This window comes from Phalacrocorax carbo, chromosome 1 (assembly GCF_963921805.1).
Source record: "Phalacrocorax carbo chromosome 1, bPhaCar2.1, whole genome shotgun sequence".
NCBI classification, from domain to species: domain Eukaryota; kingdom Metazoa; phylum Chordata; class Aves; order Suliformes; family Phalacrocoracidae; genus Phalacrocorax; species Phalacrocorax carbo.
In genome coordinates this window covers 53,972,868-54,000,797 of record NC_087513.1, presented here as the reverse complement: position 1 = coordinate 54,000,797, position 27,930 = coordinate 53,972,868, and the positions used below count along the sequence as shown (strand labels likewise).

The following is a 27,930-nucleotide window of genomic DNA, read 5'->3' as shown; positions in this document are numbered from 1 at the left end:
CATTTAGGGGTCAAAATCAAGCTCTGACAACTTATTCTTTGAAATCACTGGTAAACCCAGAGCAACAAGAAAGTAACATGAAATATAGATAGAAAACAAGGTAACAGTAAAAAAGTTCTGTATTAAATCTGTTTTAGCTGCCTGGGCAAGCATGTCTCAGGATTTCAGGGGCAGTATTTCAGTTTTGCAGAACATGTTGCTAGGTTTTAGATATTTAGATGATGGCCTCTGCCATTACAGACACCTAAATCTGATACACAAGATACTGATCCTCAAACTCTATTTAATCTGCTAAAACCTGAAAACATCCAAATTCCTTAAGTGCCTACATTTCTAATGCTACTATTTGTCGTGTGCCTAAGTTCTGCATTCCTTGCCACAGGATTTCCAATGGAATGGCAGCACCAATCTTACATGGAGCTGCTCCAAGAGTCAAACAGTTCAGAGAGATGCTTTTGGCTGTCCTTACTTTTGACTAACCATCTGATTGGCAGCTTGTGCAGTCCTCTCATATTCAGATCTCATTTGGATAGCTAACTTGTTGCTTGCTGTTTTGGACGGGGGATGGTGAACGCAGAACTCCAGCTTCCTGCCAAGATCAGCAGTGACTGAAAGCTGGGGTGATTTGTGAAATGTGTCAGTGAGTTTCAGTTCAATTATTTGATGACTCCACTGCAAAGTTAAATCACCATGACTAGTCTCCTTGGACCAATGAGATAACTTCTCTGACTGTAGCTTCAGCCCAGAGCTAACAGTGGGGGTGAGGGACAAGGGGTGAAGAAGCAAGTAAGGCATGTTGGAAAGGGGAATTGCAGGCAGAAAGTGTTTCATAAAATTTCAACACTGTTATTTTTTGGAGATAGAACTTCATAGCTGTTCTGGCTTGGGTGTCTAAGGCTCCAGAAGTGCTAAATGAATGCATAAAAGTGAGAGGAGTTTATAGCTAAATCAGGAGCTCCGGTTCCAATTTATGATGTTGATTCAACCTCCACCATGAAAGGCAGGTAAATGAATTTCAGTCACACCCACCACCCATGAAGACAGCAATGGGTTCGACAGGATCTCCTTCATTTCAGCATGAAAAGACCAGCATGTATTCATCAGCCACTAGAGGACTGTTATGAACACAGGATCTGCCTGAGTTTTTCAGAAGAAATGCTAAAGTTCATAATGAAAGCTGAAGACAGGCCTGGCAAGTCTCATGATCCTCTGCTGCTAAGTTCATGTCTCAAGGCAGCTTTATGCTTCTGTCCCCCATGTGTGAGATGCAGACAGTCAGCTTGAGGTGAGAGCTATGGCTTTGGTGCATGGAGTCATGCAGCAGGAAAGACCACTATGCAGGAGCCACAGACTTTACTGTCCCCTGGGACCCTGCGCTCAAAGGAGATATGCAAAGCTGCACAGTTACCCACTCGACTTTACCACCATCGTGCCTTTTGCATCCTACAGACTCTTTCTCCCTAAAAATAAAGGTACTTAGAGATCTGTAGAGAGTCCAAAGTCCATGTGTGTCTTTCCTGAAAGCCTACGTACAGTGAAGGCTGTCACTGCCTGTCGTGGTTCAGCCCCAGTCGGCAACTAAACACCACGAAGCCGCTTGCTCTCTCCCCCCACCCCTGTGGGATGGGGGAGAGAATAGGAAGAACAAAAGCAGAAAAAAAACTTGTGGGTTGAGATAAGAACAGTTTAATAATTAAAATAAAAGAATAGTGATAATAGTGATTATGATAATAGCAACAATACTAAAAAGGAAAAGGGAAAAGGGGGAAAAAAAACAAAACCACAAACGATACAACCGCTCACCACCCGCCGACCGACGCTGCTGGTCGCCAAGCTACGATTGCTGCCTCCCTCCTCTGGCCAGCTCCTCCCAGTTAACATGCTGGGCATGACATTACATGATATGGAATATCCCTTTGGCAGTTTGAATCTGCTCTCTTAGCTGTGCCCCCTCCCCTCCCAGATTCTTGTGCACCCATGGGAAGCTAGAAAAGTCCTTGACTAGTATAAGCACTACCCAGCAATAACTAAAACATCGGTGTGTAATCAACATTATTTTCATACTAAGTCCAAAGCGGAGCACTATGCCAGCTGCAGTGAAGAAAATTAACTCTATCCCAGCTAAAACCATGACACTGCCCTACTCTTCAGAAAGGCCATAGGTAACTGCCTTGCTACCCAAATGGGTCCAGGGAATGGAAGGTTGAAACTTCTGTAAAAACAAGAACTCCAGAGACTGATTTCCTGTGAATTCTTCTTGCCTGCTATTCAAATGTATACATCTGGATACAGCCAGAGAATCAGTCTTTGCAGGCCAAGCACAAGAAAACTCCAACTACACTAGGAAGAATAGCAGAGGCAAGGGCGGTGGAACCACTGTTCTTGCTTCTTGAAGCTGAAAGAAAGTCAAGAGAGCAGTCAGTTAGACCTCTTTTGGCTGCCTAAAGCTTCCTGCACTTGCTAACACAACTTTTGCACAGAAGAGCCACTTCCTCAAGCTACATACTACTTTGGCTTAGGTCTAGGCACAAACTCTCATTTCTGAATGATTGTTTTGTGTTCAAAAGCTGCATTAACATGATATTGTTCCAAGAGACAATAGCAAGAGTCCCATATTCATGGTGGACTCACAGAAGGACAGGGCTGTGGAACAGGCCCAGTGAGGTCTTCCAGCACAGAATAGTTATCTCTGTAGCCAGGAGACTCACAGTGTGTCCTTTGCCAAAGGATAGCTTTCCTCCCTTCTGCCACAGGAGAGAGAACACGACTAAGCAGCAATAGTTTTGTTCTGAGGCTTGAAGTGTAGCAAGCCACCAGAATAAATGTCTGAATTCAAGCTGCCTGCAGATCTCATCTGCCCTTGCAGTAGAAATGCTAGGGACCCAAATGCTGGTGTCCTATGACATCATTGCAATGGCAGGTGGGATAAATGGGGGCTGAAAAGAACCCTGAGACCTGCTGTGTATCAGGTGGATTCATCTTTAGTGAGCTGTGGGGTGCTCCCAGGTTGCACAACAAATAGCCGAAAACTGGGCTGTGTGGCTCTCACAGGCAAACACAGTGGGCAAGCTCCAGATTTGGCCTTGAGTGTGACCCCATGTAAGTGCAGCTGGTGAGGGCTGCTTGGGGTACTTGAGACTGGACTGTCCTGTGTCCCCCCTGCATGAAGGGCTATATACAGTACCTCCCACGAGCTGGCAGTGGTACTTGCTGTAATTCCCCACAGAACGCAGATGCAGCTGGTTACCGTGCTGTGTCTGAAAGAAGCTTTTGACAAGGAATATCTCGTAAGGGGGAATGAGGACTTCCTTCTCTGACACGTAGTAAGAAAAGCCTTGCACATCTGCTCCTAGGCAAGTGGTCACTGTGAACAAAGTTTCATTCCCAAACTTCTGGGCTTCATTCCAGAGGCGGGATGTGGAGGTGAAACGCCCAAATCGCACCCTGCTGCCTACCGTGGCCTCAATATATAAGTCTTTTACACCCCTGTACACCTGGTAGCATTTACGTTTTCCCATGCTTTCCTTGCTCCTCTGCCATTGCTTCATTATCTGGATAGCAGTTGTTAGGTAAAAGTGAAAATATTTGAAATTGAAGTTGTATCTGTAGTGCTCTGGAGAGCTTCCTGCTGTAGATGTGGCCTGGTTCAGCTGAGAGTGGAGGGAAGAGTTCATGGTGTAAGCCATGAGGACTATGGCGTGGCTCTCATGCATTTCCCTCAGGAGACCTACCGGGCTCTTTAACACAGCCTCCTGAGCCTTCTTCCAGAGATTCAAATAGTGCTTGTTAGCAGCTATTTCCTTTTGGAAATAGTCTCCTCGCTCCAGTTCTTCCATTACCTGCTCTCTGCACCCCAAATACTGGTCATCAAAGGAATGCAGAGCCATATCCATGATGAGGTGGGACACAGCCTGCAACATAGAAGCAAATGAAGATTAGCACCAGAACTGTGAACTTTTCATGTATCTCTATGGATGCAAGCCAGGTTTTTCCCTACCATCTTCTTGCCTCTTTGGCGTTATTGGCAGAACAAGCACAGCAGGTAGGCATCTTTGACAAGACCTTCCTGACCAACCTCAGGTTATTGTCCAAGACCCACCTCAGGCAAATGCCAGCTAGAATGCCAGAGTTCTTATTTTATGTGGCATTAAAAGCTTCAGGAGAGTTTGTCCTTCAGAGGATGAGGGTACAGAGCCTGCAGGACAGACACACTGTCCATTTATTTCAATATTCTGCTCATTATTAGTAAGTGGTTTTGAAGAGAGAAAGAATAAGCAAAACAATGTGCTCAGGGCAGTCCAGCCTCAACATATCTTGGGTGAATTTCTTCCTCCTGTCTCATCATAGGTCTCAGACATGTTTTGGCTACAGAGAATGATGTTTAGTACTACAGTATAGGAGCACTGTGCTAAAACTTTTGTTCATCTAGTTTGTCTCAGTGAGGCCAGCTGGGCTTGTCATGTAAATAAACACTGAACACATGAGTAGGGATTTACACAAATGGGTGCTATAACAGGAAAATAACCTCTAATATATCCTGTCTATGAAATGGCACACTAATTATCTGTTTCTAGCATTTCTACTTAATAAAAAATAATAAGAAGAAATGGTGTGTTATGACATTATTCTTTTTGCTTTTTGATCTCATAGTAGACTAGTCAACTACTGTAGTCAGTTGATAGTTGAATTCTACAAGTAGATATTCACTTCATCTCAAATATTCAGCCTAGACACATAACAAGATAGATACCTTTATTAGCTTCTGAAGTTATACTGGTCCATAAACTGTACAGGGATTCAGTTTATTTCCCCCTAACACCATAACTGCTTTGAGAGAAAGCTAAAAGGCAGTCACAAATAATAGAGCAATATTGTAACTGTCCTATCCAACAACACACTGCTTTTGTCAAAGCCTCATCTGAGACAGGCTGGAAAATGAGAGAACAATTCCATGACATCTATTCTCAAACACACCCTGGGAAATCATCTGGCTCCAAACAAGAGGAAATTTCCAACCAAGTAGTTAAAAGGAATTCGGATAAGTAAGAAATGGAACCGAGCAACTGAAAGCAGAAGATTTTAAGCTGAGCCCAGAGCCCCTTAAAGAACATGTTTCAAATGAAAAAAAAAAACAACACCCAAACCCAAAAAGGTTTATTTCCATAAGATAAGCAATTTCACCATTTCAGATAAAGAATAATGTTTACCCCCTCTTACCAGCCTTTGCAAGGAGATCAGCAACAGAAGGCTGGCCAGCAGTACTGGCATCCTAGAGTCCACCCAAGACACTGTAAAGAACTTTGAGCTCAAGCAGAGGTCATTTATATTTGTTTCTTTCCCTTTTTTCTTGAACTGGAAAATTCTGCAGTTTGTGATTTGCACTCAGGATTTAGTGATGATTCTTCAGCCAAAGATCATCCACCAGATGCTTACAGCAATTTAGAAGTTGTTAATAAAACCAAACAGATAATTTACTGGTAAAAGCATGCCCACAATCCATAAAGAAGGATCTGATTGCGTCAACTCCAGTTGGTGTAGATGTCCTTCACCTTGATAGTTTTCTTAATTCCAGGGTATCTGGTGTTCTTGTTCTGTCAAAAAGGAAGAAAACTCTGGCTTGGAGAGGTCTAAGACAGTTCTCTCCTGAGGAGTGATGTGTCAGGATGAGGTGAAGTGCACTCCTTGGTCAAGAGCTTAAAAAGCCCTTTTAAAGAAGTGCAGAATTCTGATAAAGCCAACACAGAAATGGGTTGGGATCCCATCTGGAAGCAGAGATAACACAACTGTCTCCTCCTTAGCACCCCCTGCTTTCCAATAATGTGCTGCCAATCTTACCCTTAACCACTGGAGAGCAGCACCTTGTGAACTTTTTACATTGGGTACACTCAAAATGAGTGTGTAAATACAGATTCTATCCTGAGACTCACCCCTCTCTACTAGCTGCTTTCCAGTCACCCCTTCCAAATAATGGCAGAGAGTTACTCACCTGTGAAGCCCCATGGCCTCTGATAACTCTTATACACAGAAAAAGAGCCAAAAGGAGGAGTCAGGGCCTAGCTCTGACTAAAGAGAAGTGAAGACCATTTCCATTGCCTACTAGTGACAGGCTGGGTGAAGGGGGCACCCGCAGACATGATGTGATTCCCTGAGAAAAGAGGTGTTTGTGCAGCTGCTTGTCTGTGCACAGAGAACATTTGCCATATATTGCTGAAATAGGGTGAGAGATGACATAAAGGTCTCATACAGGGTTGCTTTCAAAGCGATCTATAACACTGCACCAGATGATGATGCTGACGGTATCTGCAGCCACTGGTGGTACAAGATGATGATACAAAGGATGATGCAAAGTGATAAATGCAGCCTATCTTCTTGCATCCAACTCCTTCTTGGAATTGATGTATTATCTTGGGCTTCATTTCAGAAAGCAGTTCTTTGACTGCCAAAAGTGAGTCCAGAGAAGCAGCTGTGAATTTATTCAGAGGCATCGCCTCTTCTGTTCATGTGGAGATAAAAAGGAGCTAAACTGTGACAGGCTCCAGCAGGAACCTGACGATCAAGATAAATAACCCCACTAGAATGTCAATTCAGGTGCATATAATCCAGCTGCAGATTACGGCACTTGCCTATTTTTCCCTTCTGGCTTCCTAATGTATGTTGTAGCATGAAGTAAATAAGGAAGAAACCTTATAAGGAAGGATTTACATTTTCAAATACTTCAAAAGCAACGTAGTGTACGTTTATCGCATGGCGATAAATACAATGGCCATAAGATGGCAGCAGAGGATTTGTAGTGGTCTTTAAACCTGCATTGAGCTGGTGAAAATCGAGCTCCTCCATTCCAGTAGCAAATTTGTAATCTGATTTGTATGCTCAGCTCCCAAAAGGCCGTAATGACTTCAGCCCATATAGAGGTCTACTGACACAGAGCAGATGACATGCTCGGGGCCCTTGTGTGTAACTTCTCAGAAAAATCATTTACAAAAGGAAGTGAAAAACAAAAAACTAACAGAAAGATGCAAATATAGACCGGAAGCTTGATTTTCTTTTTTAGCAAACAAAATCATACAGCAAAAACAAAGCCCCTAACTTGTCAGTATAGCAGATATTAGGATTTCACTAATATCTCTAGTATTTTCCCAGCAAAATTTTCACTGCTTTCAATGAGCACTTTGTTCATTTTTACTAGATGGCATTCAGAGGAGAGTTTTGCTGTGAGCAGTGAAGCCCCATCATTTTATGCCAATAGAGGAACCATTCCCAGGTGTTTGACCAAGACAAGTAGAGTTACTTGTTAACTGTTTTCTCTTTGGCCAAGGTCAGCATAGCTAGTGCAAGCCATAGCAGCTTGCCAACCAAGAGATGTTAACACTCACACTGGCAGCCATCTCTGTGGATTTATCCCATGTCCTTTATTCAGGGCAAGGTCTTTCAGAGAAACGCTGAACTTGGTAGATGGTGAGTCACGAAAAGCCTGGCCTTCGTCTCCCTCGCTGTCACAGTGTACTGGGATCATGACCTGAATTTCAGTGTAATCACGTCTGATTCACACTGGGGCACAGGAGAGCCCCAAGCACCTGGATCTTTCTCTTCAGGGTTGACAGGAGCAGGTTTTATCTTCCAGGTATCTCTAACCACAGATAAAGGTTGTACAGAGGAACAGAGAGAAGCAGCACACCAATCTGCTTTACATAAGCAGTATTTATTGCAGTCAACGTCTGGAAATGGCTGCAACAACTTACACGCAACCAGCAAGATTTGGTCTTTCTCAATATCCTGAGGGTCAGAAGTCCCTGTACTTCAAGACAGGATCTGCCATCTACCTCTAAGGAAAACGGACAGATAACATCAAGGGAGACTATGCAGAAAGTTGCTAAGGTATAATATTCATACAAAGGAACAGAATGAAGTAGTGCAGAGGGAAGAGGATATGCATATAAATACACACACTTTTTTTATATTTATCTATGAGAGAGATTCAAGCTGCCTTGAATAAGCCAAATAGTGACCCAACTTCAATCCATCCTTGAAATTATTTGCTTTTTGTTTATTTCATAAAGTTTATCACTTTTTGTTTGTTTGCTTGCTTTTTTTGAAGCTGTTTAGACACTTTTAGTTTCAAGCATAAATACTAAAGCGTCAGAGAGGAACAGATTATTTTTTTGTTCTGCTTGGGTATATTCAGTTTCACCAGAAACCAAATGAAACAAACATAACAAGAGATTTCCAAGTTACTTTTTACAGTCATTGAATGCAGCATACAAATAGAAGGGCTCATCTAAAAGAATCCTCAAACACACCTTTGGGGATTTATCTGTTGTTGCTATAGAGGCAATTTTTGTGACAAAATAATCAGAAAAGTGTACCAGAAACTGATTTCTGGCTATGAAACAGTATTTCCACACTTCTATCCTTGCAAAATGATCCTGCGTTGGCTCATATTTAGGGTGACTCTTCTACCTGAAAATACTGAACTTTCCTAGTCGTTGCACCAGGAAGCAGCCATTCCACTTTCTTCCCAGTGAGTATCCCCAGATCAAATCCATCACTCTTACACATGAGATTCTCCTTCTATAATCCTCATATGTTTTTCAGAAGATGACAAAACATCTTGTTATGTTTCTAAGATATGCATTAATTTTCTTGAAAGGAATCACAATTTTTTCACATATTGTATCCTGGGTATTCAAATGGAAGGAGGTAAGACAGAGTCTTCTCAGTCATTTCTGGTGAAGCTCAAAATACCACAAAAACAACTGAAGACAGATTTCTGATGAAAGGAAGAAAGCTAATGCAAGGTCAACAAGTGGGATAATTATTGCCTTGGTGTTCTGAAGACGACCCCGGTCTAGATGTTTTTCTTCCCTCCTTCCCACCCACAACCTTCTTTCTCCTGGGGGATTCAGAATGGTCCCAAGCAAAATGAACGAAGTGACTGTCCCATCCTTAGTATCTCCCAAAGAAACGATTGTAGGCCATGGAAAATCCTATTTGGTCAGAGAGATAGTCACAGGGAGGGTAGTTTTCACAACGCTCATGCATCTGCTCCATTGGACTTTTGTAATACTCAGAGTACCTGGAGCAGACAAAGAGAAAGATGCCATTCTGCAGATTCAGCTGATGCAGTTGGAGACGTTTCTCACCCATAATACTAACACAAGAAGAGTAATTCCCCAGGGCCCCCAACGGGTGAGTTAAACAGCTTACACAGTGATGGACTACTTAATTAATGAGGCAAAAATTTGGAACTGAGCCCAATTTAAAGCAATTGCTCTTGAGATTTTATCAGCAAAGAAGACCACAGAAGCAGTTAGGTTGGGTTTTTTTTTTGTCCCCAACCCTATTCCCCAACTACGCAGGAATTTTTGTTGTTGTGGTTGTTATTTATTTTATTTTTTATTTAATCTTTTTCTGCTTACCTTTATTTGCTCACAGTTTCTGCCCACTTTCCCTCTAGCCACTATTTTCCTTTAGCTTAAGGAGTTTCTTCTCATCATCCTCACTTCTGTTGTTGACAGCAATACTGTCCCCACTCAGCTTTTGTTTTGCCAGGCTCAGCAAGCCTATATCTTCTAGTCTCAGCTACATACTCTGGATCCACTTCTCAACTCCTATTCTAGGTTTGGTTAATCTTTCCTGCTACGGAGATGTTCCACCAGTTTCTCATTAATTTCTTTATTTCTGTATTGGAAAAACCATGCAGCATCCTTGAATTCCATTTGTTACATTGTTATATCCATATTTCCAGACTAATTTTGCCTTGTGATCAAATAATACACCAAGCTCTCTGTCTACCTCAGTCCTTACCGATTAATGCTTACAGCTACTTTTATGATGCACCAGCTGTAAGGGGGTAGTCAGTACAATCAGTTCTGAATTTCATCTTGTTTTTAATTACTGCAGGTTTCAACATCAGCCAGTTCCTCTGTTACAATACTCTGATCCTCTACTCTACAGATGGGGCTCCCTAGTCTTCTATTATCTAAAACCAATGTTATCCTTCTAGTCCAAAGATAGATTGAATAAAAATTCTTTTCACTACAGGCCTACATGAGACAATGGCTTAATGAACTCTTCCAGGAAATACATTAATAACATTCTTGAATTACCTCAAATTTCGCCAGATGTTTATAGCTAGGATTTCTCCAAATCTTCATGCCTAGGATTTCTGCACAAATGGCTCTGAGGTTTTACAGCCTCAGAAAGAACAGCCAATCTGATCTAGCATCATCCTTGCAACAGAGCTGTGCTTCCTTTGTAGAGTGCCAGAGGTGATGACCAAGACTCTGTGATGCTCATTATCCTGCAAATCGGCCCTGGTGACCCTGCAGGTTAAAGCACCTTCTAATTTGTATCTTGCTGTCCCCATGGCTAGCCTAGACAGCTAGTACTGTCTTCCTGGGAGGAGTAACAGAGTCCAACTATGAGGTCTCAAAAGGATATTTATGAAAAAAAGAACAATTTATCGATGAGTGTCTCCTACAACCTTTTTGCTTCTACACATGAAGGTAATAATATAAATGTAAAACAAATTAATGCCTTGTCATGTCCTGTTGCCTTCCCACCCCCTCATCAGAACAGGTCCAGAGTCCAGGTCTCAGCCTGATGCCTGAGTTGTTACCATTCATACAGACTGGATCTCTTCTGCCTCTTCACAAAGGCATTGGCAACTTCCTTTTCAATCTTGATGCCTACCAAGAGACAGCACAGCAGGTTAGAGATGCAGGGCCATGGTCTATGCAAAACAAACTCATAAATTCCTTTTCCTTAACACACAGCATTATGTGAGTCCGCAGCAAATGTGCAGAAGGCAAAGTCATGACAGCATAAAATACAAATAAGGAGAAAATTAGGGGAATGGCACCCTCTCTCCCTGGCCTACTCAGCTTCAGGGTCTTGGCTTCCTTTCTATATTTTGACTCAGACTGAGTTATGTGAGATACCAGCCACCAGGCCTTAAAATGCCTCTAATGAGCCATAAGCAACAGGTGGCACATGGAAATACCAACGCTCCCATGTACAGAGTTCCATGAAAGGTGAAGGGTATAAAAAAATGGAACAGCCTACCCAGAGAGGTGTTGGAGTCACCATCCCTGGAGGTGTTCAAAAAACCTGTAGATGTGGCACTTTGGGACATGGTTTAGGAGGCATGATGGTGTTGGGTTGACAGTTAGACTTGATCTTACGGGTCTTTTCCAACCTTAATGATTCTATGATTCTATGAAAATAATGAGAATAAACATCACCCAGGGAGACATACACCCAATAGGTGCAAATATCCTGGCGTTCAGACACCTGGAGAACACAAGAGGTCTTTCTGCCATGACAGCAGTACTCCCTGGTCTCCACTAACACACCATGTCAGCACAGTTGCTTATTTGTTCCCTTGGATTTGTGGCTGTGCAAACACCAGAATACTGTGGAGCACACCACAAACAGCAGATAAAGCCACTTTGCCTCCCCACTCCCATCCAGGGCTCAACACAGCACAGCCTTGCTCCATGGGACAGACCCGCAGCAGCAGAGCTGTGCACAGATGCCGGCACACCAGCAACACAGGGAGCTGCACACCAACACAAGTTCCAGCAGAGAAACTGGTAAAAGTTGCTGTCACAGGGCGAACACAGTTTCTAAGACTTCCATTTGTGGGGAGATGGTGACATTTGTGCCCTTTCCTCATCATCGTGGAGTGTTTGATCATGTTTCTGTTCAGCAGGTGAGAGATGCCCCCTCTCTAGCAAGCTGGGGTTTAGTCTGGATCAAAATACCAACCACACAGAACCTGCCAATTAATGGGCTGTCAGAAATCACCACCTTTCCCTGAACACTCTTTGCATTTTTTTTTCCTCTTTCCCAATCTGTGTTTGCATTAGCTTACTGGAGAAATACCATCTTTGATGCTCCCTAGTAGTAATGTTGTACTTTAAGATGTGAGAAAGGAAAGACAGGGAAGAACGAGGGGCATTTTCCATATGGAGTTCTGCCAGGATCAGCTTGCTGCAAAAGCTGCGGACATCCCAGGGTGTGCAAATCCCCATGTCCCAGGTGACCTGACAGAGGAGAGACTGAAGCCCTCAGTAGCAGCCAAGGAATATGCTTGCTTTCAGGCTCTCCAGGTTGTGGGATTTGGCAGCAATGTGACAGCCTGTTGCCGTGTGGCACCAAACCTTTCTGCTCTATGATCCTGCACACCAGACTCACTGCTCAGCAGATCCAAAAGATCAGTGCCTGGAGGCCCCGGGGCATGTTCTGCTCTCTTAACAGTCTGGGGATGCAGCAGTCACTTTGAATAGGTCTCTGAGGCCAGCTCAGAGAAGCCAGGAGACTGGTCGTGTTGCTCCACTCACATCACCCTGTTTCACAGAGAGCAGATGTATCCAGCTGCTAACAACCTGCAGGACTCACATCTTGCCTTGAGGCTGCTCAAGGCTTGTGGAGATGCAGGCTATAGTATTAGCACACCCAGAGCAATGCAAGGCTGCCGGTGCAGGGAGGCTGACCTCCCTCGTGTCTCCTGCCCTCATGGCTGTGAAAGGCAGACCCTCTGCTGCAGGTTCTCCTGCACCTCAGGGACTACAATGCTGAGGGAGCAAAAAATGGAGCAGCTAGAGGGACTCAGCATGGTTGTTGTTCATCCTTTGAACTTATCAAAGGAAAGAAGGGAAGTAGATGAAGAAGAATGGAGCTGAGCATCAGTCACAACAATATACTCACTGGCAGTGCTGGGAGATCCTGAGGGGTCTTTGGGATCTGGAAGACAGGCAGACAGACAGACAAATGGACAGTAATTTGCTTGCGCGTCCTCTTCTGCTCCTCTCTAACTGAATCCCTCTGCCTACTGTGTGGATCCAGCTTCCCCCCCTTTCCCAGAAAGTCTGTTCCTCCCAAAAAAGGGTTTTATTAACACCCACCATTTAGGAATAGACTTCTTCACCACAGCATAATTAATCCATTATGCCTGGATTTGTTTAATTTCAACTTCCTCTGAGCTAGATTAAATGGCACAATAACCATATAACCACAGTAGAAGCTTGACGAGGACCTTCCTCCTTCTTCCTCAACACCCTTGATAAGAACAGGGATAGCTAGAGCTAGGGGACCAATTCGAGCAAAACCCCAAATTTGGACAGAACCTGAAGATAGCTGAACATCTCCTCTATCTTTGGAAAGAGAGGTTTCCTTAACTCTAGGGAAAAATCACAAGCTATTGAAAGGGAAGGGAAATAGGGCCAAAAATAGGAACAATGCTACCCTCACATCTTTGTGGCTCAGGGTTGAAGTACCTGGCTCACCAGCCCTCCCAAAAGGAATTTACACACTATATTTCTGTGTTCAGTCCTGATCTTAATACTTAATCCTTAATGCTCCCTGCAAACACCCAAGGAAAGTGTCCTCTAAGAGAAATGGTAAGTCTCCAAACCTTGGCTCTCCCACACTGCCCTATTTCACAATTTTTTTCTTCCACTATTTCACCATATTTTTCTTCAACAATGTCAGTTCCACCCAAGTCACCAGGTATTTCACGTAAGCATATTTATGGGCAGAAAGGACTCTAGAGACCAAAATAAAATAACAATGGTGCTTAAAAAAATTCTTTGTGTGAAAGGGTTATGTGTAGTTCTATTTTTAAGCTATGTATACATTCCTTGGATTTAAAAAAAAAATTTTTAGATGTTACTCCAAGCCCATTAAGCAATCTGGAATAATAATAACAAATAATAATTAAAAAAGCACATATATACTCAAGAGTGAAAAGTGAGAGAGAAACTGACAGATCAAACAAATTATATTTGCCAGTATTGAATTGTGGCTATCTGATGCCAAGGACTGAATGAAATTTAACCTGAATGGGATAATACAAGAAAAGACAGGGCCCTCTCCTCCTCAGCTTCTCTTTTTCCACTGTAAAGGGAAAACACTTGTTTTTCTGATCTTTCCCCCCTTCCTTCTCAACTATAAAGCTGCCACTACGGTACTGTCCTGATCATAAAGTTACCATGGCCAAATAACCTTCAAATGTGATGTGCTCTTATTTCAATGGGACAACACCCTTTTTTTAACCACTAATAGGAGATTTTTTCCCTTCAGAAGTTCTCCACATCCCACATTTCTCAGCAGGTGTAGGCTTGACTCGTTGCCTATATCTGTGATCCTACAGCATTCCAGGGCTGGCAGGTACAAAACCCCTCTCCCTGTAGTCGACGCAACTCTGCCTGAAGCTCAACACTCTCACTCAAAAGTAAGCATCAGGCATACCTTTTCCAGTTCACCTAAATGCTAAATGCAAGAGATGAGGCTGTCTACCCCCAAGCCCTCTCTCATCCTTGACTCTCTCTCTCAACAGAAATCTGAAGTTGTGCAATGACTGGCGGTGTACCTTCCCCTGAAGCTGTGCATCTCTCCCAGACCAAAGGGAGGCTGGCAGCAAGCTGCAGGGTTGCGCAGCACTCCCAGGAGCCTTGCTGGGAAGAGGTCCCCTTACCTTTCTCACAACAGCAGAGTGCTGCCAGGGCCAGAGTCACAATTAGTGGTGCCAGGAGACTCCTCATGTCTTCTTTGGCTGCGCTGGTCTCCCTAACCTCGGAGCTTTCCTGCAGGTTACCGAAGTTTTCTGGAGCTTGCTTTTGGGCAGCAGTTTATATCTTGTGATCGTCTGGAGAGAGCAGGGCTCTGGCTTGTGTTCCTGTGTCTGAGCTCCAAAACAAAGCCAGTCCTTTGGGCCAGGAGATATAAGGTCCTGGCAGCTATTTTGACATCCATCTCAGGACTTGTGGTATTTCCAGAGTTTTTATCTGAGGTTTTGAATGGGATTGTTGAAAAACAATGACTGGATTAAAAAATCAGTTTTATTATAAACATGAAAGTGATTCATCTTCTTGCCAGAAAGACAGGAGAGAGACCAGCACACCCTGAAGTAGAGCAACTCTTTTTGTGTGATGGAACTCTCCCATGAGACTGAACCCAATGGTGACTCTTTTCCCCCACCCTACACTGACCCAGTCCCTTTGAGGCAAAGAAACCCATGAAACAATTTGCATAGGACAAAAACACAGTACATTTTCACTTCAGTTTCACCAAACCACTTTGGAAAGCTGAGATTTTTATACTGTTGGGAACTTTGGTAGTTAGTTTGAAGGAGGGTCTTTCTTTTTTCTTCCTGGAAATATTCCTATTATGGACACTATTAGTTTGGCTTCCCTTGTCTAAATATTAAATAAACCTTGAAACTCCAAAAGTGTTTGATTCTTCAGGACTTGAATGGCTGTGGTTGCTTGGTATTTCAAGAGCCCTGTATGGGCTTTTCTACAGCCTATCTACTAATAACCCCATAATCCCCCAACCCACCATCCAAGTTCCCAAAGCCATGTCCCAAACGCAGCACATGGATCACATTTTCCTCCACCTCACATCGAATCCTCCTCAACCCCACATACAGGGGAGACATCCAAGGGTCACAAAATTAAATCCTAAAAGGCTCCCAAGGGCAGTCAGAGCCATTAGAGATTATGCCAATCCCTAGAAACATTGTCTTTTAGCTCAGAGAAATTTCAGGATTAAAGAAAGAAAAAAAAAAGAAGAAAAAAAAGAAAAGGAAAAAAATAAAGTTTAACTCTTCTACAATCCAGGAAAGACTGAATATATATACTAACAACTTCCAGCAAAAGTACCTTAAAGAGAAACAGTTTAAAAATAAATAATTATCTAAAAATAGTAGGTATTCTAGGAAAGTTATGCTTCCAAAAGAAAACTTGAAAGAACATAAATATACAATTCTAGTAATCCAAACAGCTTTACTTGTCTTCCCAACTTTCCCAAGCTTTCTAACCAGCATGTAGTCTTTTAAACATGTTTGGTTATTGCTTACACTAACGAAATCCCACAGAAATCTCTGGTATTATTCATTATTTATACTGGTAAACCAGAGGTTGGAATTGCCAGCTATTTCTGGGCACAGACTCAGACAGCACTAGCCCGGTACCTTCCATTTTGGTAGTGTCACAGTGTCAAGTCAAACCCAGACACGGCAGACTTGTTGACTTGAGGGTATGAAAGCTTTGTGCTGGTTCATGAGCGTTAAGATTCACCTACGTGGGAACATGCAGGACACGTGTGGGTGCAAATATACCTAATCTGTATGGCTTTTTTCCCTTAAACTCATATATCATTCACTTTTTCCTTTGGACAAAAATTTAGCAACTGTCAGGGTGGAGTTTCCTATTGGATGTGTTTTCAATAAATGCATCACATTTCTTTCCTGAAGTTCATCTTCAAAGCTGGAAAAGCCTTGAAGCATATTTTGCAAGAAGATGCATGTTTCTGATGTGGCAGGTAGATTTGGCTCTAGAATTAATTTCACAGAATAGTCAACAATTCGATACTTTATTCCTCATAGCCTTTAATAGTGTGCCATAAATATTTCTCAATTCTATAATTTGGAGGTGCCTGTGGAAACCTGGAGATGCGAATATTGAAACCAGCTGTGCTGAGATGAAATAGAAGATGTTACGTCTCCTACACACCCCGTACCAAGGGGTCTCCGAGCTGCTGTGGCTGCTGATCAGCCTTGAGCATGTCAGCACTGGCCAGCCTTGGGCATGTCAGCACTGGGGCTTCTTGGCCTGGGGACAGGCTCTGCAAGGCACCCTGGTGCCAGTGCTGGTGACAACCTGACAGTAGTCACAGTCACTCCTCAGTGGGCCAAGAGGTGCCTGGAAACCTGTGCACAGGATCAGGCCACATCTTGATTTCAAATGAATTATGAATAGCAACATAAAATTGTTCTAGATGAACAAAGTTGGGCTTAACCCCAAACACTGCGTTTCTTTTCTCTTTTTATTTAACACCTGGTTTCTGCAGCTTTCTAGCACTAACAGCATCATTCCAAGTGAAAGTAAGGTCATGAAAGGGGATTCCAACAGGCAATATGAGTAAAAGCCAGATCACACACTCCTTTCTACAGGAGCACCCTAGATCAGGACCTGAGGGTATCTGGATAGACAAGATGCAATTCACAAGCTGTTTCTGTCACTAACTCTTGCTGTAACTTTGTTGTTAAGATTAAACAGGCACCTTCCGAATTTTGTTTCCCAACTGAGGAAAGATATTACAGATTTCATTTTCAAAAAGTGCATCTCAGACTGCTTTCTGAACACCACACCATTTTAAGACATCTTAAGACTGGGAACAGAAATTTGCCAGCGACCTCTAAAAGAAGCCACTTGTAGACCCTGGAACAAAACCACTGTAGATCCTTTCAAACTTGTGTGATTGCAAGGTAGTGACTTTTTTCCATAATCCGCACCAGATTCTATGATAAATTCAGCTTATTAACGGAAAATTGCGCACACACACACCCCCACCAAAATACTGTGACTCATGAGAAGATAGTATCAAATCAGCAATTTATTGTGCAGTTAACACCCACATCCTGAACTCTCTCTGATCTCTGCTACATCAGCTCAGCGCTAATTAACAGTGTAGGAATCCATAGCTACATGGGAGAGAAGCAGCAGGCAGGATAACATACATGGACACAAGCAACTGAATATGTTTCAGAGCCATTGCATTTTTTGGGAGGATACCCCGGGCTCCAGGCCCCAGGGTGGGGACAGGTCATCCTTTACTTAGTTCTCCTCTTCCCAAAATAGTGCCTGTAAGCAGCAGCATAGCCATGCTGAAAGGCATAGTTTTCACAGGGGCGGTAGTCCTCACAGATCTCCCTCTGACGTTCCTGGTGCGTCTTAATACGCTTCCTGATCCTGCAAAAGTAGAAGACATGAGTGGTAAGTGCTGCCATCTTAAATATCTGTCTACAGCCCTTTCCTGCCCCACAATCCCCCACAAGGATTAAGGGTCCATCACCAGATTCCATCACCCAGCTACCAAGATGTTAGCATACCAGCTTCTGTGTTTACCACACTCAGGGAAGTGATGTGACTACAACAGGAGTGTTTTGCCTCCCCAGGTAAATTTTTATTTCAGGGCTAAGCAGAGTGGTAGGGAAAGGGAGATGGTGATGGCTCCTACTTCAGCCTGAGGAAGAGTCCTTCCTCCACAGCCCCCCCAGCCTGCTGCCTTCATCTCTTTTGCTCTTCCCCAAAGCCAGGCATGGAACAAAGACCTGAAACATCCTGCAAAGGGACCACCTGGTACTGAGGAGAAGGTTTGCCTTGACACCTCACTAGGAGATGATTTCTGTGCTCAGCCTTTATTTTCACAAGCCCTGCATGAGGCATGAAACTGCCTGTATCTGCTTTTTATAGATGATGCAAGGAGTCCCCCAGATGGCCCTGTGATTTACAAAAGGTCATGCAAAATCTGCGTAAAAGCTGAGGCCTAGAACAAGATCTCAGACTGAGATTCCTTTCTGGCCATCCCACACAGATTCCCTCTCCTTCTGTTGGTATTTCCTTCAGAAAAATTAAGTAGAGCCCTCCCAGCACATGACATGTCCTTAAATGCAAGGACTCGCTCTCTGTTGAGTTCTGGCCTGTCCCAGGGTTGGGGACTTAACTGAGAGGGAGGCCGAGGCTTCTCAGAAGCCACCAAGGCTTCCTCCCCTGCTACCAGCCTGTGCCTGGCAAAAATAGACCTCTCCCAACTCCCATCCTCAGTATCCTGAGGCCATGACATACCTGTCTTGAAAGATATCTTCTAGTCTCGTGTCAGGTTGTATGAAGTCATTGGCCCTTTGCCTGTTGATGAAGGGATCTGAGAAGGCAAGGGGTTGTTCAGAGTAGATGGACACTTTTTCAAGGCCAGATTTCAACAAACGCTAGCTTCCACATTTATAACAGCCTCCTTGTCCGCCCTCCCAGGAACAGTAAAACCCAGAACCTTTTAATATTCCCTGCTGTCCACCCCACTGGTTTGTGCACAGGTTCTCCCTCCAGCTTGTGCAGCCTGTATGGAAGTGCACATGCTGCTCTAGCTCTGCTGTTACTCAAGTCACCCGGGGTAAAGCTACTGCGGTTTTGCTACCACAATCCCTCTGAGTGAGTGGAGCTTGGTCAAGAGGTAGGTGCTGAACTGCGCAGACCATGGGAGCTCTAGGCATGCTCAGTAGAATTAGTAGATTCATGAAATTATAGGTTAAAAAAGGAAGGGCCTGAGTAAGTCTATCTGCCTCCAAGGTAAGGCAGTCACTAAGCAGTCTGTGGGGTAGTTTTGAACTGAGGTGTTTGATAAACATCACAGTCCTATTGCAGAATTCAGGAGTCTGTGGATGTTTTTGGCATCGGCTTCCACATGTCCCTTTGTGCTTCTGACCAGCTGTTTAGTGAAGTCCTTCTCCCACATGGTCTAATTTCTTTTTAGTTTCAAACCATCTGTTCTCTAACCTCTCCAGGTTATTGCTTGTACAATGGTGAGGTTCTCCACACTTTCATGCTTCTCCTGTGACGCTAACTTTCTCTTCCAGACCAGAGATCCCTCCTGCCCACACATCCCACCTGCTTCTTCCAAGGTGCTGGGAGTAAGGGTCTCCCTGTCCTTGGGGAAGTACAAATCATGTCTGCAGTGACTGCACTGGCTTCTGCAGTACATCTTCCTGTGCTCATCACAGAGCTTTTTGAGCAACATTCTTTTCTAGTGTCACTTAACCTGTTTTAGGTGGATGCAGCAGGGATCTAAGTTCATGATTCTTTGTTTTCCAATTCTCATTATATTCTTTGCAAAACAAATTGGTATGAACTTGTGCCCAAACATGTGAAGTCTTTTTAAAACTCTCTTCCTATTCATCCTGCAACTCCATCAGCCAGTAAATTTAATTTCCCTGGGCTGAGCGGTTCTGCCTATTTAATCTCCACAGTAAAGTACAAGGAAATGGTCTTGGAGATGTCTATAGCACACTTCAAATTCAATAAAATAGTAAAGCAGTCTCTTACTGAGATACTCATGGGATTCCATGCTCTCATGGGACTCTGGGGAAAGAAAGAGTAAAATATGTGGTAAGACACTGTACTGATGGGATTCACAGTCTTTCACACGCCACAGATCAATAGAACATGCACAGAGAAATCAGAGAAGCCAGGTTTTAAGGCACCTGTTTAAAAGGAAGAGAAAGGGATCAGTGGTGTGACCTAGCATTTATATGAGGAGTTTAGGGTGTTCAGGAGTTTAGAAAGATGCAACCTGGTGTCTTAGCCAGGACTTCAAAGCTTGCGCTTAGTCTTCCTGTGTGTGATTGTTCCTCACCTTCATGTTCCTGACATGACAGTGGATAAGATATCTGCTGACCTTCAAAGCCTGCATGTGTGCTTAGGGAATGGATAAGCCCAGTGAGATGTGCTTGACTCTTGTATGAAACAACATCTTAATTCCTTCAGTATGGAACTGTGTGCCTGGCAGGAAAAGGGGGCTGATATTACAAAAGGAGAAAGGGAAATCTCCCCATTAATAAGGGAAAATTAAGAATAAGAACTCTTATCGTAGTCCAGACAATAGAGGGGCAGAAAGAGGAGCAGCCTGTGAAGTGAGCTGGAACAGAGGGGAAGGGGTTGAAGCATCCTGGACCACAAATCACAATGACTGAAGATGACAGCTCTGGAGCAGGGCTAGGACAGTCTGATGCAAGGGCAGAGAAGCAGGCAAGAGATCAAGTTAAGGGGAAAGAAGACACAGAGTTGAATAAAAACCATCTGAACAGACCCAAAGATGTCTGCAGGTTTGGAGTTATCACTCTATCAAGTAAAAAAGGTCACCTACCAGAGCAAGTAGCAGCCATCACCAAGACAGCCAGGAGCATAAGGATGATGAGAGTGCGCATTGTGCCAGTGCAGGGAGGAATCTCTCTGTCTCTCTCACTGTGTCTTGCTCTCTTCCCACTGAGGGCAGCTGGAGATCCTGGGCCACCTGCAAAATTAGCAGTGGAATGCTTGTTATGAAAACAGAGCCAGGAGGGGGCCCATGAAAGAGCCTGGGAAAGGCAACGGCTGGCTGTTACACACTTTTTATGGAGCCATTACAAAACATCCTCTATTACAGATTGAATCAGGTTTCGGGAATGAGGGTGCATGCCGCCTTCCTCTCCCAGTTCAGGGCTGGGGGCTATAATTCACAGAAAAACATGTCACTAGCGCTCCACACTCAGAAATCTGGCCTGTGCAAGTGGAAGGAATTTCAGGGGCTGCCTGGGCCCAGAGGGAGAGGTGTGTGCTGATCCCTAATGTAAATGTTTGCCTTTCTAATTTTTCCTCTGATCTGCCCTCTTTGCCCTCGCCATCTTCTGTCTGGATACACCCAGCACAGACTGTTCTGTCAGCTTTGCCAACCGACATGTGGAGGATGAGGCTTCAAACACTCTACCCCCCACTCAGCCCCCCTCCCTCCAGCTGGCCCCCACTGTAGTTCCAGCCTGCCAGTCATCAGAGGAGGAATCCAACCCTACTGCCCCTTTCCCTCTCCTACTTACTGTTCCAGGAGTGACAAGCAGCAACCTAGAAGAGTCCCTTCTGCTGGAGGGATTATGATTTTTGCACTGAGATGACAGCAGCACCCAGAACTCTATCTCTGCAGGTCCTCACTGTGGTCCTGACCCTACACTGCTCTTCTAGGCCAAGGGACAACACTTGGTGAAGGGAGAGGCAACCATATCTCTCAGGATTGCTGCCTCTCTGGTCTAGCACTAGCAGTCCTTGCCCCACTGGGCATCAAGGTCAGATGTCAGTCAATGCTAGGCTTTTCAGCTAGGTTGAATCTCCAGACCAGCAGCCTCTGGGAGCATTACCTCACATTCTAGCACCCAAAGAGCTTGCCTGGGACCAATGTCATGGACAGTAGTGATGGACAAAAGATGGGGTGTTCCCTTCTTCATCTCTGTGGTACAGTACAAGGGAGTGAAAGAAGAAAGAAGGAGTTACAGAGATGGCTACCCCTACTGGCTGAAAAGCAAAGGGGAATGGTGTGCTAGAGGCAAGACAGGGAGCGAAGGTGGGTACCCAGTGCCTGCCAGCCCTCTCCCATGGCAGTGGTGGGGCTGGGACCATGAACACTGCCTGGAGATGAGCTTAGGGTACAGAAACCATTCTTATGTCTGATCCAAGCCGTAGTGACCACCTGTTTTGTCCATTTATACATGCAAGCATCAGGATTTCTCACTGACAGGGTGCAGACCATTGTCCCCAAGCCAGTGTCGTGTTGTCACTGCTATCACCTGCAGAGGCCATCCTGGGGAGCCACACTGCAGGTGACATAGCCAAGAACTACAGGGACAGCTAGCCAGAGCCTAACACTTCCCCAGTGGGGAGTGAAATTTCAGTGGAACAAGATTACTCTTACCCTTTCAATGCCAAACTCATGGCCCTTGCCTGAAGTCTGTGTTCTCTGGGAGAGAAACTGCGCAGGGCCTTCAACTTATAAACCAAAGAGAAAGAATTGCTCTTCCTCCCCATTATCCCACCCCATGTGGAGAGCAGCTCAGTCCTGTACCATCAGTGCCCCCCATGCTGTTCACGTCCTGCCTGTTCAGTGCTCAGCCTGAGATATGAGCGGGCAGTGCGCCCAGGTGGCCAAGAAGACCAAGAGCATCCGGGCTTGTCTTGGAAACAGTGTGGCCAGCAGGACTAGGGGAGTGACTGTCCCTTTGTACTCGGCAAGGTGGTGAGGCCGCAGCTCGAGCACTGTGTTGCCTTTTGGGCCCCTCACAGCAAGAAAGCCATTGAGGTGCTGGAGCGCGTCCAAAGAAGAGCAAGGAAGCTGGTGAAGGGTGTAGAGAACAAGTCCTCTGAGGAGGGACTGAGGGAAGTGGGGTTGTTTAGTCCGGAGCACAGAGGGCTGAACGGAGACCTTATCGCTCTGTACAACTGCCTGACGGGAGGGTGTAGCGAGGTGGGTGTCGCTCTCTTTTCCCAAGTAGCAAGTGACAGGACGAGAGGAAACGGCCTCAAGTTGCGCCAGGGGAGGTTTAGATTGGGTGTTAGGAAAAGGTTCTTCACCAGAAGGGTTATCAAGCCCTGGAACAGGCCGCCCAGAGAGGCGGTTGAGTCAGCGCCCCTAGAGGTATTTAGAAGATGAGCAGACGTGGCGCTTAGGGACGTGGTTTAGGGACAGTGGACTTGGCAGTGCTAGGTTTTACGGTTGGACACAATGATCTGAAGGGTCTTTTCCAACCTAAATGATTCTATGGTTCTATGAGGAGGAGAAATAGGTTGTGCTGGGGCAAAATCTAGAAGTCTGCTATAGACATTGAAGTCTGCTATAAGACTTTTCTACTGTTCCTCCATGCCCTGCTACCCCAGTCTCTTTAATGGAATTCTCTGCTCTGGGATTGTTTGCATTCCTAGAGCCCACAGTTTTTGAGTTAGTTTTAATGTAGATTTTATATGTTTCCTGAATGTCTTGTACACTCTGGGAGCTCATGAGAGCTGCCAAGAAAAGGAGGCTTGAGGGAGAGGCTGGAGGAGACAGCCCAGCAGGAAAGCAGTGGGACACAGAGAGGAAGATGCTGGGAGTACTTTGGAATGAAGATGAGGCTGCACAGTGAGAAACACCAACATACTCTCCAGCCAAACCCTCTTTATTTATCTGTCTTCGCTCAGGGCAGAGCATTCTGGTCCCTGGAAAACTCTGCTGCCATTTCAGAGGACTCTGATCCCAGAATGCCTGGAACATCCTCTGCCATCAACCACAGGAGAAGAGCCACAAACACCACTTTAACCCAAATGATTAAGTTTTCGCCACAGGGGCAATGCATTTTCCAAGGGATGAATACACAGCCCTATACTAACAAATCTCCTTCGGGGAACACTTTCCCTTGCAAAAGTACACCTCCTTTCTACTCTCCCTGCACTCCATATTTCTCCAGCACACATCTCTCTGCCCCAGCATCAGTGGGCTGCCCCAAAGGTAACACACCAGCACAGTGAGCCCAATCCCCCTGCTTTCTAGCAGCATGCACTGGTTAGAAATACAGAAAGAGGAGCTAAGACAAATTGCCTGGCAATGCCAGGGAAATCTCTGCAGTCCCCCAAATAAAGGGGATATCAGAAAAGCAGCCCTCTGACCTGTGTCCTGCTTGAGTGGAGAATCACAATGTTACGCATGCTGTAGCAGCCACTCCTGACATTTTGCAGCTGTAAAGCACCAGCAAGGCATTAAAAATGAGCAGCTGTCCAGGAAAAGCATACTCACTAAGCCGTCGCTTTCCCACCAGCCTGGAGCTCTTGTCTGAGGGGCAGCTCTCCCAGCGTCCTGGACCCTGACTGAAGGGGGGCCTTTTATTTATTAGCATTGATCAGTGACTCCTCCCTTCTTCTGTCTCCTATTCTCGATCCACCCCCAAGCTACTACCTTCTCTGTCGAAAACACCTTCTGCCCACAGCCAGGAAACCAACGACCTCAAGGAACTGAGCCAAGAGGGAGAGGAGAGGAGAGAGCCAGGGCAGACACCAGGGCCTAGTGGGGGCACAGCCACATCCAGGCTGCCTTTCTGTGCCCAGGAGCAGTGAGTGGGCAGAGGTCTGAGGACAAGCTCCAGACTCCCTTTTTGTAGCAAACCCCCCTGCTCTTCTACCCACTCCTTCCCCAGTGTGCTCTAACCAGAGCTGAGCTGCTGGCCAGGGTACCTGTTCTTCCACAGGGACCAGGAGGCCAGGAGTCTTCTCCCATCTCCTTTCATGTTCCTTTTGCAAATGCCCAACTGCCCCCCCCCCCCCCCCCCCCCGCAATGGCAGGCTAATGTCAGACTGAAAACTCACATAACAAAGGTGTCTACTTTTGGAGGCAGATTTGAAATGTTCAAAGGTGACAAACCCTATGAGGCAAAGAGCTGGCTTACACAAACACAAGCCCCTGAGGTGCACCCTCACTGCTCACACCAGAACCACAACAGTGCTGGACATGTCAGATGACCCAGGACATGTGCATGCTGGACTGAATGATTGGGTATCTGGCCCTGTCTGCACCCGAGCTAAGAACACAGATGCACCACACTGAGATGCTGAACCCATGCAAGTAGCAACCTGCAGCAGTGCTCCCTTGCTCAGCAGAGATTCACACCTGGTGTGTGCTCAGCATGGGTGCTGGCAGTCCAGTCCTTAAGTAAGGGTAGGCACAGCCTGAAGGATTGAGCTCAGCAGAGGTGAGATGGAAGGGATGACCAGCTGCAGAATCAGTGGCTCAGGAGGTTAAGGAAGAAAATCCATCACACCTATTCACTAAGCAAACAGCTGGTGAGTGTGGCTTGTCTGGTCCAGGAAAAGATCCAGTGTGGCCTGACTTACAGCCTTGGCTGCAAAACAAAAATGATAGCATAACCATGGAGTTAAAACACAACCAAATGATTGGGATAGAGGTGGGATTCACTGCACTTTTATAGGTCACCTTGTCACCTTACAGCTAACACATGCATTTTTGATCTATGTACTTTTGCCTGGTTCCCAAAGAACAGCGAGGGGCTCCTGCCCAAGTGTGGGATCTTTAGCTCCTACAGTGCTCAATGAGTTTGGGGAAAGTTCAGACCTACCTGTGGCAACAAGGTACCATGTTACATGTGTCCTTGTACAAGCAGCTCTTGGCCCTCAGAGCCTCAGAACAGCAACTTTGAGCTGTCCTGAAGGTATAGGGCACATAGTCATAAGTCACCTTTGAAAAGCAGTGCAAAGAGGAGGACATTTCTTGCCCTCTTCTACCACCAGAAGATCTAGTCATTCCCATCTATGTTGATATTGGAAAAGCTTTGGCCCCAGTGCCATCTGGCAAGTTTTTAGTTAAGTTGGAGAAAATGGACATTAAAGCCAAAATTGTGAGATGGTAAGGAACCACACAAAAGGGGCAGAAGCTTGAGCAGTGGAAAGGAGAACTGTTGAGAAATTACTAATTCAGTTTCTCTGGGGACTAGTTTTACTGAATACTTCTGTTACGGATGGGCTTAGAAAGGGAAAACTTGTTGAGGATGTTTGTTGATAACACAAAGCAAGTAAGCAGCATCAGTGGAAAGGAGGCCTGAGAGCTCATACAAGAGGAAAAGGATGACTTTGAAAGCTAGAGTAACAGAAACAGGGTAATACGCAATAGCGCAAAGGCAAAGTCTTCCATGGGGACTAGCAGTAAGAATCCTACTGTAAATTAAAATCTCATAAACTGGAAGTAAACAGGGAACAAAAGGAACAACTATGAACCAGCCATCATAAAGGTGATCACAGAAGACTGATTCTGAGATGTCTACTGAGAATGTGCCAGCAGAGATGGGCACCTGTTAGTGCCACTGGGTAAGATACCAGTAAGACCTCAGCAGGAGTCCTCCGTATGGCCCAGGTCACCCATGTTCCTAGAAGAAGAATGCCTGTGGGAAGTGGTGTAGATGAGGACTAACAAGGTGAGGTGAGTTGCGGTCACCCACAAAGTGACAGGCCTTTTCACCATAGCCTGTGGGAGTCACCAAGCTTTGCATTCCCTGTGTTGTCCACAAGGCTATTTCAGCAGGACAATGGACTAGCAATTATGTTTTGTTTCCAGTACTCCTCCAGGGGCTGTTTCAGAGCCCACAGCTCTCATGATTAAAAGTCCCAATTCCAGCCTCCGTGTCTTTAGGCCCATAATCCACATCCATGTACCCTTCACCAAGTCCCCAGCTCATGCCAAGTAGGCTTCAGCAGAGCCGTTGAGCACTGCAGCAAGGGAACAAACCCTATCAACTCTGCAACAGAGCAGGGTTTCCAAACCTAGGTTGCCCAGAGTGTCAAGTAACTGGGCTCACCGATCTGGACAGCCCTTTCCAAGCTTGCTCCTGTGTTTCAGGATGTAACTTAGTCAACCACCACATGGTCTATGGCTTAGGAATTGATTTCTCAACATGATAAACAAGTACTTTTTGGAACAACTAGTTCTACAGCACATGAGAAAACAAGACTTTATTTTTATTTTTTCATTTAGTCCTAAGTAATACCTAGGAACTGATCCAAGAAGCAACTATAATTGAGCCATTAAGTAACAGTGTCTGAGTATCCACAATATAATTAAAGTCAACAACCTCATGGAATAAATCGTGCTGAAAACTAGCATACTGACACTAAGCTTTAGAAAGGGAGATGTTTTTTAAACACAGGAGCCAGTCAAAAGACTAAGAAATAAAAATAAACGGAGCACATTTCAGACATTTAAAGAACTTGATATACATATCTAAACGTGTGTTAGCTCTGGCAGCAAACTTACTCAGCTACCCAAAATTAACCCTAAAACTAGTTCAAAAGCTAGTTCAACCTCAGAAAAACACAGATTTAAACATTTCAAAACCAGATTTTAAAAGTTCCAAAGATTAAAAGAAAGGGGAAGAACATAAACAGGAGAAATCTAGTTTCACAGCAATGAAACAATTTTTTTTTTTTTCAAAATAACTGAAATGATTCATTTCCATTTCAGTGGTGGGGTGGGGAGAAAAGAGTAATTGTATAACAAATAAGTGAGGGTTTTTACCAAAAAAATATTTGAACACATATCTTTGAAATCTATTACCACCTTTCCAGAGAAGAATTCTGCCCCCAGCACTACAGTTTTGTGCAAAAATAAAAGTTTCTAGTGTGAAAATAAGTATTGGTTCTAATTGAAACTTCTTACAAAATGAATCTATGTATAGTCTTAGCAGTATTGTAGCAATCACAGTCTGAAGCTTACAGGTAGTGTCAGTCTCCTGCTGGGGAGGAAGGTTCCCATGACAGCTCACAGCTATACTCTTTCATGCTTCCTCTAATGTTTTGGGCCAAGATGCATTTCAGAAACCCCCCTTTCCAACCTACATGATGACTTCCAGTGACTTTCTCCTGCCCATGGATATGGAGCACACCTACATGTTCAACCTGAGGGGTATCACTCTGGACTCTGGGACAACTGCTTGCTCAGTATCCCAGTGCCAAGAAGAAAGACTGAAATTAAACACCATGAAAAGGCCCAGATCCTGCCTCCCTGACCAAATCCAGAGGGTGGGAGGATAATTCTTCT

General features: G+C 44.8%; 3 protein-coding genes across 5 annotated transcripts in view; all 3 read right to left on the bottom strand.

The window, feature by feature from the left end:
• Positions 1 to 1,669: 1,669 nt before the first annotated feature.
• ART4 (ADP-ribosyltransferase 4 (inactive) (Dombrock blood group)) lies at positions 1,670 to 5,697 on the bottom strand. 2 transcript variants are annotated; one of them, XM_009502627.2, is made up of 3 exons: positions 5,218 to 5,697; positions 3,185 to 3,911; positions 1,670 to 2,395 (listed from the first exon to the last, which is right to left on the bottom strand). In XM_009502627.2, exons 1-3 carry the CDS (start codon positions 5,266 to 5,268, stop codon positions 2,301 to 2,303), a joined length of 873 nt encoding a protein of 290 aa, XP_009500922.1. In that variant the 5' UTR covers positions 5,269 to 5,697; the 3' UTR covers positions 1,670 to 2,300. The 2 variants fall into 2 exon arrangements, with proteins under 2 accessions (XP_009500922.1, XP_064308287.1); XM_064452217.1 differs by having other exon boundaries at positions 3,248 to 3,911.
• Positions 5,698 to 7,710: 2,013 nt separating this feature from the next.
• Positions 7,711 to 14,613, bottom strand: LOC104040461 (osteocalcin). The gene is made up of 4 exons (XM_009502625.2): positions 14,480 to 14,613; positions 12,712 to 12,747; positions 10,619 to 10,688; positions 7,711 to 9,073 (listed from the first exon to the last, which is right to left on the bottom strand). Exons 1-4 carry the CDS (start codon positions 14,544 to 14,546, stop codon positions 8,944 to 8,946), a joined length of 303 nt encoding a protein of 100 aa, XP_009500920.1. The 5' UTR covers positions 14,547 to 14,613; the 3' UTR covers positions 7,711 to 8,943.
• Positions 14,614 to 17,380: 2,767 nt separating this feature from the next.
• Positions 17,381 to 27,930, bottom strand: part of MGP (matrix Gla protein) — a 73,051-nt gene continuing 62,501 nt past the window's right edge. For both annotated transcript variants that reach the window (XM_064452196.1, XM_009502626.2), the window contains 5 exons: positions 24,127 to 24,168; positions 20,704 to 20,850; positions 19,884 to 19,919; positions 18,633 to 18,708; positions 17,381 to 17,756 (listed from right to left, as the gene is read on the bottom strand). In XM_064452196.1, the coding sequence (XP_064308266.1) occupies positions 17,618 to 17,756; positions 18,633 to 18,708; positions 19,884 to 19,919; positions 20,704 to 20,764 (312 nt within the window). In that variant the 5' untranslated portion in view covers positions 20,765 to 20,850; positions 24,127 to 24,168 and the 3' untranslated portion in view covers positions 17,381 to 17,617. Of the gene's footprint in view, positions 17,757 to 18,632; positions 18,709 to 19,883; positions 19,920 to 20,703; positions 20,851 to 24,126; positions 24,169 to 27,930 lie in introns of those variants that run through there.